This window comes from Lissotriton vulgaris, chromosome 2_1 (assembly GCF_964263255.1).
Source record: "Lissotriton vulgaris chromosome 2_1, aLisVul1.2, whole genome shotgun sequence".
NCBI classification, from domain to species: Eukaryota; Metazoa; Chordata; class Amphibia; order Caudata; family Salamandridae; genus Lissotriton; species Lissotriton vulgaris.
In genome coordinates this window covers 150,215,461-150,230,632 of record NC_141687.1, presented here as the reverse complement: position 1 = coordinate 150,230,632, position 15,172 = coordinate 150,215,461, and the positions used below count along the sequence as shown (strand labels likewise).

At 46.5% G+C, this 15,172-nt stretch overlaps 1 protein-coding gene across 1 annotated transcript in view; it reads left to right on the top strand.

Moving 5' to 3' along the window:
- Positions 1-15,172, top strand: part of GTF2IRD1 (GTF2I repeat domain containing 1) — a 993,687-nt gene that overhangs the window by 257,328 nt on the left and 721,187 nt on the right. Inside the window, exon 3 of the mRNA XM_086954598.1 lies at positions 13,245-13,373. Within this exon, the coding sequence (XP_086810724.1) occupies positions 13,251-13,373 (123 nt within the window). The 5' untranslated portion in view covers positions 13,245-13,250. The remainder of the gene's footprint in view (positions 1-13,244; positions 13,374-15,172) is intronic.

Here is a 15,172-nt window from a genome sequence, read left to right as displayed (position 1 = left end):
ATGTGGAGGCTAATATTATCCCTCCCGTTGTCCCAACCCTTGTTTGAATGTCATTTTATTTAACTTGTCGCTCGTGGGCCAGTTTAATGGATGGGAGAGCCCACGATTGGTTTCCGGATCTTCTGGAGCTGTCAATAGATTTTCCAATTCTGTTGCCAAGGTTTCAGGAAATTCTGGTGAAACCAGCATGAGAGGTGCACAGTTTGGTGATTACATGCCAGCTGAGGCTGGTGACATGGAGAATTTCAGGAGAGTTTGGGAGGTGCCAGGACTTTAACAGAAGGCTTCAGTAGCATCAAGCAATACTGGGAACCAGGTACAAGAAGGTTATAGGTTGGATTGGCAGAAATAGTTTTGCTGGTGTGTGGAGAGGGATTTTGATTCCATTTACTTGAATGTAGTGGAGGTAGTTAATTATTTATTAAAAATGTTTAAAGGAGGACTGTCTTTTAGGACAATTAATGCACACAGTGCAGCGATTGCTGCAGGGCATATATTGATTAATTGTTTATCTGTGGGACAGGATGGTTTGGGAAGGAGGTTAAAGAGGAGGATTAAAATTGTGAAACCACCTGTTTCTAGGTATAAATCAGTTTGGGATGTTTTGAAGGTTTAACTTTTGGGAGAGCTGAGGTTTGAATAGAGGGTTGTCTTTGAGGGACTTGACTCTGAAGCTGACAGTGTTGTTATGTTTGATTTAATTTAGAAGGGTATCCAATGTCATTTGCAAGAGGGGTGAAAGAAGTTATTAGGAGAGCTAGTGTGGCTGTGGGTGTATTTGAGGAAATTCTTTTAGAGGTGCCGCAGCTTCTAAGGCATTAATGATTGGATGTGCGTTACAGGACATTTTAAGGTGTGTTGCTTGGTCCAATGATGAGACTTATATCAATAATCACAATCACTAAAGGTTCGGGAATGTTTCTGTTTGATTACATCTAGTTGGCTTGTAAAAGCTATTATTACATCACTCACCAGATGTCCATTTTAAGTTCTTTACGACTTCCACAATGATTAGCTTGTTTTCAGAACCCGACGTTTGTTTGGCAAAGCCTATTCACATATAAATTGTCATTTGATTTCTTACTGAATCATTGCCCATATAAAATGATTTAGCTCCCTTCTGTGAAAACCCTATCAGTTGAAAATGTTGTCACGTTTTTCTGCCCACCCACCTCCACAAGTGCCCCACACTTCAGAAAAAATGGCAAACAATAATGGACACTACACTGTATGCCTCTTCAACTCTTTTGAAGAAATGCATTTCATTCATTTAAAATTTTTGTAAAGTGCTATCTTCCAACTTGAAGTTGCCTGAGAGCGCTTAAGGTAGTGAGATGAAAAGAAGGGAGGCAGAGGAAATAGACTATAAATTCAAAAGTTTAAAGCAGAACATAAAATAGATAGCACCAGGTTTGAATCTACCAATACAATTTTCACTCTCTGTGTCTATTTGCAGATGACATTGATCCCTTAAAACACATTTAGTACAAATATGACTCTCCAAGGAAATTCCAAATAATAAAGCTATATAAATGGGTTCTGATTGTTAGAAACACAATTTGTTAATTTACTAATTTATTTTTAGAGATTTTTAAGTGTTTTGCACCTTTTGGTTACTTCAAAGCTCTGGATAAAGAGGAGAAACATTTCTGGCCAGAAACAGGTGGGTAGGGAAGGAAAGAGTTCAGAAAAATATGATGGGTACCTGTAGCTTATATTCTTCACACATGCCCCTTATGTAGGTCACCTGGTAGTACATGTAGAAGACAAGACTGGATAGGTTAGATTTCAGGAATGTCATGAATCATAAATAGTTTGGCTCCGTTTTCAAGTAAGTATTGAGGGCATTTCACAGTCTTGGGCTTTGTACTCACAGAGACCTGCCTCCATGTATCGTCCTCTTGAAAGAATGTTGAAGGGTTGTCAAAAGTCAAGCAGAGTTAATGTGGAGGTAGAATCAACTGGTATTTTGAGACCTTTTCCCAGTATGCTCTGCGGGTAGGACAGCAAACCTGGAATTTCATCTGTACTTTGACTGGGAACCACTCTAGAACTTTCCGGGCAGGCTAGTTGTGGTTGCCGTTACTGAAGTTTAGGCATATTTTGGTTGGCTGTTTCCAAAGTGTTAGTAATCTGTCAGTGAGTTTTTGTGGAGGCAAGTGTACAGCACCATACAACAGTCCAAATGAGACATGACAAGGGCTCCTGTAAGCTGCACCCAGTGTTCAACCCAAATCCATGTAAGGATTTTGTGGAGTAGGGAGTGCTGGGAATTGATAACCTTGAAACACTGTGCTGATTTTTGGGATTGAACTTTAGTTCTGAGTGGAATAGTACTCCCAGATTCATAATTTCTGCTCAAGAAGAAGAAAGAGGCTGAGTAAAACAGGTCGGGCATCTTACCTTAGATATCTGAAACGGGTCGCACAGGTCCGTGCAGGCGTTACCGTCTGCATCCGGGTTGTGGATGTTGGTACTAAAAACGGGGAGTGACTAAATAGGGGAAACGCGCGTGCTATTGGTAGATGGTTAATTGGAGCTTGTAATCCAAAAGACTAGACTGCGTGCCTAAAAGGGTGTGAGGCAGCAAACGACGCGTGCGCTGCTGGTAGGACCAACATGCGCGCGCATGTAAAAGATATAATATATTATTATATCTATATATATAATATATATATATAATAATTCTCTGGCGAGAAGTATGCTCTGTGTAATACGTAAGTCTGTATGAGCTTAAAGCGTGAATTGCGTGGTGTGCGTGTAGCGCAGGCTAAGACTTGCTCCCACTCCCTATCCGTCCAACGACGACCTCTATCTTCGGTCCAGTACGCGCGGAGTCTCTGTAGTGGTCGCAATACATGAATAAGCAGGGCTTGGACCAGCCAGTGTATCACATGCAAGCCTTTTCCCATTACATGCAGGTATTGCAATAACTGATGAGTCGGCGGCTCGTTTGTCATATCCCCCCATGCTCCCATGCTATCGTGATCGTCCATGTGATGGCTGCGTGTGAATGAAATTGGCCCACTGGTAGTCCATTATCAGCTGCTAATGTTGCAAAAAGAAGTAAGGAGCCGTCTGCATACAGGTCCCCCAACGTCTCCACTCCTGCCTTAGTCCAGGGCATCAGTATGGTGTCTGTGAGAGGGTCTCTACCTCTAGGTGTCCCGATGAGTGGCAGTGTCGGGCATATGGGGTTGTGTCTTTTGTAAGGTAAAGGCTCCTCTTATAACACTTGTGAGCTAACTCTACGTACAGATGTGTTGGCCGGGGAATTACCGCCAGCAGGTGAAACAATCCGTATATCTTTGTCTGTGTCCATATCTTCGTTTCGGTCGCCGTGTCCGACAGATATTTGCTACCCATTGAAGTTGCGCAGCTAGATGATATAGTTCGAAATGTGGAACTGCCTAGCCTCTACTCTCCGGGGGTCCGTACAGTTTCTGTAAGGCTATTCTAGGTCGCCCCGCATTCTATACCAAGACACAAATTAATCCCTCCAGTTCCCTAAAAAGTCTTACTGGTACATTTACAAGAAGGTTTGCTAAATAGTACAATAGCCTAGGTAAGATAATCATTTTGGTTAAGGTGATATGGCTCATCACGTTTAGCGGCAGTGTCTTCCAGAACTGCATCTGTGCTCTTATGGAGGAGATGGCGTGGACCAGATTGTCCTCAAGAATGTCTGTGGGGGACCTGTAGATGTATGCCTAGGTATCTGAACGTGGTCGGATACCAGTTAAGCGCAGTCCCATTTATAATTACGTTTGTCCTAGCCACATCGTCCCGGAAAGAGTAGGCGCTCAACAAGGGCATACCTTATTATGATCTTCCCCTCCATCTCTCTGAGGATGGGTAGTGTCCACAATTTCATTTACCAACACATCCACCAGGGCACTGCATAGCTTTTGATCCCTGCCAGGCAAAATCCCCCCAAAATGTTCAAGTTCTGGCATCCCGGGGTAGGGAATAAAGGTCCAGGACCATCAGCAGGTCAGTGCCCCCTCCTGCCTGCCCAGTGCCCACACAAAGCAACACCCCTCCAAGGGGAAAATTCAGTAAATCGGTCCACATTTGGGATAGCCCCCATTTCTACTGCAATATATTCCGCTGCATTCCGCCTTCTTTCAGGGGTAGGTGGGTGGTTGTGCGTATGCAGTACGATGGTTCCCGGTGTGCAGTGAAGGGAAAAAGAGGTTGATCTCTCACCTTGCAAGACCTTATATGCTGCAACCCTTGGGGACCACCCGATGAGGTCATGGGTGACCCTCCACTGTGGTGAAACTGATGAACGACTTTCCACCTTGCCTCCTGCCCGTGGATTGACTAATGGCACACTTCTGCTCTATGCCATGGGTGCCTTCTGGAATAATCACACAGGCAATGGAGGGTGAATGGGAGGGGTGGGAGAAGCACAGGGACAATGGAGGGTAGGTGGGACGGCCTTGAGAAGCAAACGGAGAAGCACATGGAGTACGGAGTTTGAGCAGGAAGCTAATGAGGAAGAAAAATCAACGGAGAAGCACATGGAGTACGGAGTTTGAGCAGGAAGCGAATGGGGGGAGAAAAATCAAGGGTGCAGAAGTCCATGAGTTCTTAAACAAAATATATTAGTAGCACGTGAAAACGCGAGCAGTGGAAGAACACAGTAATGTCAGGTGAGGGACAAACACAAGAAGAAGCAAAGCCTACTGAAGCAGACAAATTAGGAGCCTGGCTCTAAGCCTACTGTGAGATGATAAAATGTCTCACAATAGACAGCACAGCTGTCTGAGGAGACACCTAAAAAGCACACTTCACGGTAAAAGTCAATATGCTTAAATTTGTTATGAGACTTTTTCACGCTGCCTTTTCAATATATTCTTGATTATGAGCTTGTCCCATTTGGCTTCCACAACACAGAAAAAATGCAAAGGTGATTGTATGCATTTAGGCAAATCGTTTAAATATCGATAATTTAAGCATGCTTGGTTATGGAACTCTTTACTTTTCGGAACTTTTCTTATCACCCATATATTTGCATTACGTTTTTAGTTTTAGCTTGTCTAAGCACTACCGAAGGCAAGCTATAATATCTTGTGGGTACGGAATGAATTATTTACATTGTTTAACAGAGGTGTAACATATAGTTTAATGTGTCTCTCTACTCTCCCCTTGCTCAACAGCATGGTATGGCACATTTCTCTGTAAGCATAGACTTATGGATCTTGTTAAAGATTGACATACTTCCATGTGCCTACTTGTGGTTGTTTTGAAAGAGTGTCAGACTTCAATATCATGCTGGCCTTTGCCCTTTGCATTTCTTCCTTCTACTCTAAACATCCATACCAAAACTCCAATACTCCTCTTGACCATCTATAGAGTCTTCTCTTCCTTAACTTTAAACACCTTAGATCAACTTCTCCACTTCCTCCGGAGATTACATACAGTGATGGGTGAACTTGGCTCCTTGAACTCCAATTCCTTCCTGCTTCATCCTGCCCCCTAAAACACATGATACATCTATCCTAAACACCCACCACATAGAAAATGTATTCTCTCTCGTGTTCACTCCCAGACTGCATGTTTCTCTCATTCCTTACAAGCACCTCAGAGAGCCTTTTCTTTTCTCCAGCATTGGAACTTTCATAGATTCCCATAGCTTGTAGCATTCCCCGTCGGAATGGGAGTCTCCGTAACCAAAATAACATAGCAGTAGGTACAAAAGAGAAAGAAAAGACCTAGGCCTCATCTTTTGTAGCATATTCATCTCTTTTTGTAAAAGAGACCAAAGTAAAGCAACAACCAATCAGATTAGCCTCACCCCATAGAACCCTCCTGAGAGAACCTCAGAGCCTCAAATTTTCTACTGCACATTGTGCAAGGTTAGTCTCCTTTGAGCTCTGCTCACTTCAACTCTAGTTTACTGTTTTTTCTTCAGAATTGTTGGTTATTTCATCTTGGAATGTCTGACAAGGAGAAGAAAGCCCTTTTTAGGTCGAGGGACCGTAGGGCTTGGCCGTAGGCCAAGACCGGAAGTCCGGAGAATTATTGTTGTTTAGAGTGGCTGCTTTATCCCGCCTCTCTTTTTGTCTCTCCTCCATTGGCTGGCTTCCTAAACGGAGGCCAGCCATTGGAGGAGAGAGCCGTCCCTCCAAAGAAGCTCCGTCTTTTTTGGATTTGGGGGGATAAGTTTTTCTGTTCTTTAGACAGTGATGTCGTTCGTCATCAGGACAGCAAAACACGCCCTCCGAATCCGAAAATGGCGGCGCTTTTATTATGCCATTTCGCGCCGACGGCCACCCCAAGAAGTCGCTGAGTCCTCGCCCCTGCTGCTGCATTACTGCAAGGAATCTCGCGATGGCCGGGGAGTTAGGCGGAGGCAGCCCGGCCCAGACAGAAGTCACACACAGGATCACAGGTATGGAGCGGGAGCCAGAGCGCACAAGCAGCAGCCCCATCACACCCCGTCGTGCAGGGCGCACAGGCTGCACTCCCCATGGCCACCATCGCCGTGCTGAGCATGTCCTCCCGGCTGGGCACACAGCGCAGGAAGTCGGGTTGCAGCCTCTTCCCGAGCGCTCCCAACTTTACCAAAAAAAGCTCTTGAAACCTGAGAGAAATTAAGTGATATGCACAGACCTCCTCAGCGAGAAATCAGGATTGCAACAATTCACTTCACAGTGTCCCCGTTTTAAAGTTTCGCGAGACACCCAGAGAAATACATGCCTTACACGTTTGTTTTGCTTGACACTCATAGGTACAGCCTACATTCGTACAGGGTGCCAAAAGGGCCAGTCGTTATTTTTTGGGGGGGTGATCTTCTCTGTTGACACTTTTTGGAGACCCTGTACACACACAGAGCCCCAATGCCCACCCTTGCTCACTCGCTGTGCCCCTTGGATCCTCAATGCCCACCCTTGCTCACTTGCTGTGCCCCTCCAGGTCAACGGGGGACCACTGAATGCAGGGGATGGGGTGCCAGGAGTGCATCTCACACACTACTATGGGAGCCTCGTCTTCTGCCCCAAACCTAACAGCGGCGGATCACAGCAATGAGTGCAGTGCCAGTCAACCCCTGCTAACAGCCAGACCGGCAATTCACAGACAGCAGTGCCACTTGATTAATACATGTTGTTACTTCAGGAGACTCGTGCCAACATCAGAAAGATGATAGTCCGTGTTGGCCCTGCAGGAAGGTGCGGCCTAGGGGGTTTACCCGGTTGAGTTGCGTTTTCAACCACACACCCAAATAGCGCTCTTGATTTAGTTACTGCATTATCACATCCCCTAAAGTGCCCTAGGCATCATGCCTCACAACATGAGGTCCATATTTCCGTTTAACGCTGTTACCTCGGTTTGTTGCAGCCGCTGGGAAAACTTACCCAGATGGCAACGTGGGGGCAGTAGTGCTGCTGCATCACTGGTAAGAGTTTTAGAGCTACTAGCAGGGCCTAAGCGTGGAAGGGTATACTCAGATGTGAGTCCCTTGCTCATTGCACCATCAGGATTCAAGCAAGCCGGGCCGACGACGGCTGAAATGCCAGAAACCGGTCCCCGGAAGCTTGTTTCCTTCCCAGTGTAAGAATTGGCTTGGTAGTTTGGTTTGCCCTGTTCCCATCATGCACTGGGACAGGAACAGACTAATTTGCATATAGCCAGGTTCTGAGCTGGGATGGTGCAGTGAGCTAAAAAACGGTGTTGGATCTAGCCCTGATCTCTTGACTGGGTGAGAGTATTCTGCTTAATTCAGAAACTCTGTCCATCACCACCCCTTGTTGTTAAATATTTTGTCCTGTCCACCCTAAGCGTGGAAGGGTATACTCAGATGTGAGTCCCTTGCTCATTGCACCATGAGGATTCAAGCAAGCCGGGCCGACGACGGCTGAAATGCCAGAAACCGGTCCCCGGAAGCTTGTTTCCTTCCCAGTATAAGAATTGGCTTGGTAGTTTGGTTTGTCCTGTTCCCATCATGCACTGGGACAGGAACAGACTAATTTGCATATAGCCAGGTTCTGAGCTGGGATGGTGCAGTGAGCTAAAAAACGGTGTTGGATCTAGCCCTGATCTCTTGACTGGGTGAGAGTATTCTGCTTAATTCAGAAACTCTGTCCATCACCACCCCTTGTTGTTAAATATTTTGTCCACCCTAAGCGTGGAAGGGTATGCTCAGATGTGAGTCCCTTGCTCATTGCACCATCAGGATTCAAGCAAGCCGGGCCGACGACTGCTTAAATGCCAGAAATCGGTCCCCGGAAGCTTGTTTCCTTCCCAGTGTAAGAATTGGCTTGGTAGTTTGGTTTGCCCTGTTCCCATCATGCACTGGGACAGGAACAGACTAATTTGCAAATAGCCAGGTTCTGAGCTGGGATGGTGCAGTGAGCTAAAAAACGGTGTTGGATCTAGCCCTGATCTCTTGACTGGGTGAGAGTATTCTAATTAATTCAGAAACTCTGTCCATCACCACCCCTTGTTGTTCAATACATTAGAAGTGCACCACCAAAAGGAGAAAACAGGTCCTGCTATTAAGAGATATCGATATAGACGAGCATGCAGATCTTTAGAACCATATGTATATGAAAGTGATTGTTTTCCGCCCATGAAATGCACCATGACTTCCATTTAGCCATGCATACTTTCGTGCCAGTGGCATAATGATTGTACCTGTGTATGATATTACGCCTTTCTCTTGCAGCATGCTAGAGGGTAGCTTATGCATGCAGCGCGAAAGGTAAAATAAAACAAGCATTGGAAATGCAATAGGTCTCGCACCATTAGAGTTAGTGCTTTTAGAATTCTTTATGGGTTTTTTTTGTAAATGTTTAGCATTTTTGTTTCCTGTAGCCAATGCTAAAGAATTACAAATAAAAAAAGCCATAAACATTTCTAAAAACTCTAACTGAAATGGTCTGAGACCTATTGCACTGTGTGAGGGTGAGGGGTTGAGGGTGAGTGAGGGTGAGGGTGAGGGTGGGTGAGGGTGAGTGAGGGTGAGGGGTTGAGGGTGAGTGAGGGTGAGTGAGGGTGAGGGGTTGAGGGTGAGTGAGAGTGAGGGTGAGTGAGGGTGAGGGTGAGTGAGGGTGAGGGGTTGAGGTTGAGGGTGAGGTGTTGAGGGTGAGTGAGGGTGAGGGTGAGTGAGGTGTTGAGGGTGAGTGAGGGTGAGGATGAGTTAGGGTGAGGGGTTGAGGGTGAGTGAGGGTTAGGGGGAGTAGTTGAGGCTGAGTGAGGGTGAGTGAGAGTGAGGGTGAGTGAGGGGTTGAGGGTGAAGGTTTGAGGGTGAGGGTGAGGGGTTGAGTGTGAGTGAGGGTGAGGGGTTGAGGGAGGGTGAGTGTGGGTGAGGGTGAGTGAGGGTGAGGGTGAGTGAGGGTGAGGAGTTGAGGGTGAGTGAGGGTGAGGGTGAGTGAGGGTGAGGGTGAGTGAGGGTGAGGCTGAGGTGTTGAGGGTGAGTGAGGGTGAGTGAGAGGTTGAGGGTGAAGGGTTGAGGGTGTGAGGGTGAGGGGTTGAGGGTGAGTGAGGGGGTGAGGGTGAGGGGGTGAGGGTGAGGGTGAGGGGTGGGGGTGAGGGTGTGGGGTGAGAGTGAGGGGGTGATTGTTAGGGGGTGTGAGCGTTAGGGGGTGTGAGCGTTAGGCGGTTTGCGGGTTAGGGGGTGTGCGGGTGAGTGTGAGTGAGGGGGTGTGAGGCTTCGGGTGTGTGACGTTGCATGAGTGTGAGTGTGTGTCAGGGTGAGTGAGGGTGTGAGAGGTGTTGTTATGCAGAGGGAGTGTGACGGTGTGTGAGGGTGAGGGTGTGTGAGGGTGAGTGTGAGTCATTGTGAGGTGTTGAGGGTGAGTGAGGGTGAGGGTGAGTGAGGGGTTGAGGGTGAGTGAGGGTGAGGGTGAGTTAGGGTGAGGCGTTGAGGGTGTGGTGTTGAGGGTGAGTGAGGATGAGTGAGAGTGAGGGTGAGTGAGGGGTTGAGGGTGAGGGGTTTAGGGTGAGTGAGGGTGAGTGAGGGGTTGAGGTTGAGTGAGGGTTGAGGGTGAGGGGTTGAGGGTGAGTGAGGGTGAGGGTGAGTGAGGTGTTGAGGTTGAGTGAGGGTGAGGGTGAGTTAGGGTGAGGGGTTGAGGGTGAGTGAGGGTGAGGGGTTGAGGGTGAGTGAGGATGAGTGAGAGTGAGGGTGAGTGAGGGGTTGAGGGTGAGGGGGTGAGGGTGAGGGTGAGGGGTTGAGGGTGAGTGAGGGTGAGGGTGAGTGAGGGTGAGGGGTTGAGGGTGAGTGAGGGTGAGTGAGGGTGAGGGTGAGTGAGGGTGAGGGGTTGAGGGTGGTGAGGGTGGTGAGGGTGAGGGTGAGTAAAGGATTAATTTGATTGCAAAAGGTATGGACCATTAAAGAATTAAGATCTAAGGTGGAACAAATAATACTCAAATAAAAAAATAAAAAAATACCCTGTGCAAGCGTGCTACCAGTAGCAAATTATCAGTTATTGTAGCCCTTTAGAATTAATGGAAACAGAAATGACATTAGAGTTAACATGACAAGAGCACAAGTAGAGATATTGAACTACGATTTACAATGCGAGAGTTGGAAAGTTCTTGCATAGTGCATCCAATTAATGAGGGCACATTCTGGGGGAGTGCGAGCGAAAGTTGTTGTTACATACTCTCCCTGCTTTAGTGACTCCGTTGGACAATAAAAGTAAATGCATTTCTGCGTGGTATCTCTGAAATCGATGTAGCGCAGACGTACTCTCCTTTCACGTTAAAGTTTGATTAGAGGCACGACAACATGGAGTAAAAAAAAAACAACAGGCTTTTACCATCTCTCACATTTTAAATGACCAAATGTTGTTGTATAAAACGGCAAATGCTAGCAGTCAGCGATAACACGCCACCTCCAAAGCCACCACCACTGGGGGACCAGTTGGGCCAGGGGAGGCGGGGCAATAACTGATAGAAAGGGGTCATCCAAGTTCTGGCAGCCACGATCCAGCTGTGAGGGCGGGGAGGTAGTTTCAGGAGTACCAACTTCTGCCGAAGATCCCAACAGACACAGAGGGGGAGGAGAGCGGGCTGAGAAAGCAGATCTGGCCGGGTGAGTTGGAAAAGCCATGCTGGATCTCCACCCCCTCCATACACAGCAGAGGTCTACTTGCCAGTGGAAAGGCAGAGCACAAACAGGCAGCCGCAATGAGAGTGGTCACCTTTGTCCTGTAACCCTGGGGGCTCACACTGCCGCATGGTGCTCTAACTCCACAGAGAAGGATTGCAATACAACAGCCTCCCGGTCCCCAGAGCCACAGGAAGAGCTTACACTCTGCTTGCAGGCTCCCCTCCCAGTGTTAGTGCTACGACGGAAAAATCTCTCCTGCAGCGCTACCACACACTGCAATACAATAACACTCTGTGGATGTGATTTAAAAAAAAATGCGACACGGCGGGCAGGGGAGGGGGCGGAGCGGGGAGAGGGAACAGACGGAGGGAAGGCCAGATAAGGGGAGGGGGGAGGAGAGTAGGAGGAGGAGAGTAGGGGAGGCACGGCCTAGCGGCCGTGTAATCAAGAAGTGAGGGGGCGGGAGAGTAGGCAAGGCAGGCGGCTGGGGGGAGGGGGGAGGAGAAATGCGACGCGACATGGCAGGCAGGGGAGGGGGCGGAGCGGGGGTGTGGGAGGAGTGCGGGAACAGACGGCGAGGGGAGGAGAGTAGGAGGAGGAGAGTAGGGGAGGCACGGCCTAGCGGCCGTGCAATCAAGAAGTGAGGGGGCGGGAGAGTAGGCAAGGCAGGCGGCTGGGGGCATGTGCACGCTCTTTTAAGCTCAATGCGCATGCGCATTGAGCTTAAAAGTCACGGGCACTGCAAGGAATCGCCACGATTCCTTGCAAGTTGGACAAAGAGTGGATAAGCCCCCATAGTCTCGCTTGCTCGATGCGCATGCGCATCGACAGGCGAGACCTAAAGAGGCTGTTGTGGACAAAAGTATTAAAGTAAGAGAGAGAAGCACCTCACGAGCCACACGTGCAGACATCGGATACAGATAGGAAGTAGCCGCTAATATGGACGCATTACCCCAAAAAATCTAGGCAGAACCGAAGCAAAGGTTAGCGCATCTCCCCCCTGGCCCATGGAAGGGTGTGATGGAACCAGCTTGTTGCCTGCCTGGATACCGAGGGGGTCCCAAGGCAGGTGCAGAAAGTTCTGTGGCCGGAGAAAGAAAGGTGTGCTAGAGTTCCTGAACTAATAAAGTAGCAAGCATCTAGAGAGTTACAGAGCATGAAATGTCGTGTGATTTAAAAAGAATGCTGGAAGTCCTGTACTTTTTAAGGAACACGCTTCGGTGGTGTTACAGTACTCAAAATCTGTTAGGAAACCGAGTTTCTGTATTGTAGTGCAACAACTGAGATGGAATTGGTAAAATTCAAAATGGATTACTCTATATAACCCTTAGGAATGCTCAAGTGTTACACGTGGGTATGGTTCCTCCCAAAATATTGTAAGATTAAATTATTACAAAATAAAATAACATTGTACTTTGCAGCTGACTTTTTTTCTTCAACTGATATCGAAAACATCTTTGTGACATCCAAGGGATGGTGGTGATTGGAGACAGGCTCAATCCATACGGAGAAAACCCCCCATGTTAACATGTTTCATTGAACGCTCATTTTTACATTCTCTTTTGAGCACACATTTTAATTTAGGAAACATAAAGAAAGCAGGTACATACCAAAGCTTTCCATCTTCTTGATATACACAATTGTATGATACATTTACAAAGGTAGAACGGTGTATATTCAACGTAGAACTCATGGGAGTGGCTATTAGGGTTACAGTGTGCAGGTTCGAAGGTCCCAATGCAACATTAACTCCTTCTCTCCCCCAGTGTTCACCACAGCCTTGGTTCTGTCACTGATGTCTTCACCAATTACATTTTCAGTGACAATGTGCACTCGACTTATCGTCGTGCAATGCTTCGTATTGTGTTGCTCTCTGTAGTTTCTCATTTGAAATGTTATCTTCTCACTTCCTCTGAAGTCATTCATCATTTTCTGGACGTTGTGTATATGACAATCCAGCATGATTTGCACGAGTCCTATGTATGTCGAGAGTTAGGGGACTGGAGGAAAGAGTATCTGCCACTGATTTCATGTTTAATATACATAGCTCCTTGAAGTGGATATGTATGCTGATTTGTAAGAGAAAAGCAAAGAGTACAACAATATCAATGAAAGAACGGACACAAAATCATCAATTGCATTACAAATAAACACTCAAAGCAGTCATTTGTTTTTATTCCAGGGGAGTATGGCACTAACAGGGACACAGTCTGATGGGACGTCGAATAACGCCAGACATGATCAATGGATGCCAACCATCCCTGGGAAACATGACATCATTACCAGCCTCGTATCTGCCTTAGATTCTATGGTAAGTAATGCTGTTGCATGCATTGATGCCAGCGAAGCAGATTTCTGCTGTGGCCTGGTCTGCCCATACCCAGCCTTTCAACTTTCTCAGTTTGAAGCATTAACTCCCATTAAACTGTGTAATAGTCGCAGCTGTCATTTGCAAGGCTTGAAAAAAGATAAAACTGTCAGATACGTATAGGTAAGTTATTATCATTACTGAGGATGTTGGGCCAGATGTAATTAGAATTTTAACCATCGCAAACTCTCCACTTTGGTGTTTGCGACAGTCAAAATGTGCTTTCCTGTGTATTCATTATTTCCCAACTCCTAAAATGGGATTCTGAATAAAAACTGATTCGAGATTTGGAAGTGACATTTTACAATGACCAAATCGTTATCTAAAGTATAAATGTTTTCCAATCTGGTTGGAAAACATTGATATTTTATGACAACCTCAAAGGAAGTGTTGACCTATTTGCAAAAGAAAAGGGGACCCTTTGAATACTCTTCCACTTTATGGATTAAAAAAAAAGTTTTGTTTAAGAGACATCTGTGGCCCTGTCGTCCTTTCTTAAACAACCTTTAACAAAAAGTACATTTTTCGTTTTATACTGCGGCCCACTTCCTCTAAGGAAAACAGGTTGCATTTTATTAAACATGCTTTGTTTAAAAAACAATGACAGACATGGTGGTCTGCCTGCCCCTGCAGACTACCATTCCTATGATGACCTCCAATCGTAATGAGGCACAATTTGCTACCTACCTCATTAATGTGCATGAGGTTGGTCGGATTCCGACCCACTACATTCAGAATGTTTTGAACTGACCTATTAATATGGAGGGCAGTTCTTAAAATTCGTTATTGTCGCAAAATATTGTAATTATTTAAGTTAATAATAATTATTATTATTACTATTGCTGTTGTTTCAGTGTATTGACATAGAGTAAATGCCGGCGGTGATATTGTCTGAACTGCAAACTTTGAAAAAGCCCTGGGAATATTCATCTTAGCCCATGGCTCTAAATAATTAGGAAAAACGTATGCAGTGGGTTTAGAGAAACCAGTAATTTCCATATAGCCTTATAGCCCGCCGTAGCGGGCTATACCGGCTGTTAAAGGCCCGCTGGATCGTTAAAGGCCCGAGCCGAAGGCGAGGGACTTTAACTAGCCAGCGGGCCTTTAACAGCCGGTATAGCCCGCTACGGCGGGCTATAAGGCTATTAGAGCATTGGCCGGTGGCAGCAATTACCAGACACGTAATTTTGAAATGGCAACAGCTAGGTCTGCACATCGTGCGCGCGTGCAGGATAAAGACTCGTCTCACGTTTCCATAATGCAGAAAATCACTTACTGTTTTAGGCCGGCTCACATATCTCAATGTATTTCCCTTGTACTAAGGCTATTTGAGCATTGACAGGTGGCAGCAATTACCTGACACGTAATTTTGAAACGGCAACAGCTAGGTCTGCACATCGTGCGCGCGTGCAGGATAAAGACTCGTCTCAAACCTACCTTTCAACTGACGCCATGTTGTGGAGCAGAAACGGCAATGACGGGGCATTCATTACATCGACGTGAAAAATGCCAGGCATATGAAACGGATTTTCAACCTTTTAAATTACGGGATTTGTTGAATATTTTGCGCATGCGCCTGCAACCAAGAAAAAAAAGGAAGAGCCCACCCCTTATTCCGGAAGCTAGAAAGAGCGCCGGTTTTCCTTTCGTTTTTTGTCAGAAAGGGGTTTTGCCGATTTGAAATACAATCATCCTGCCACCCTCACTCTAGCCCATACACTAAGAGGTGAAAACAAAGCTTT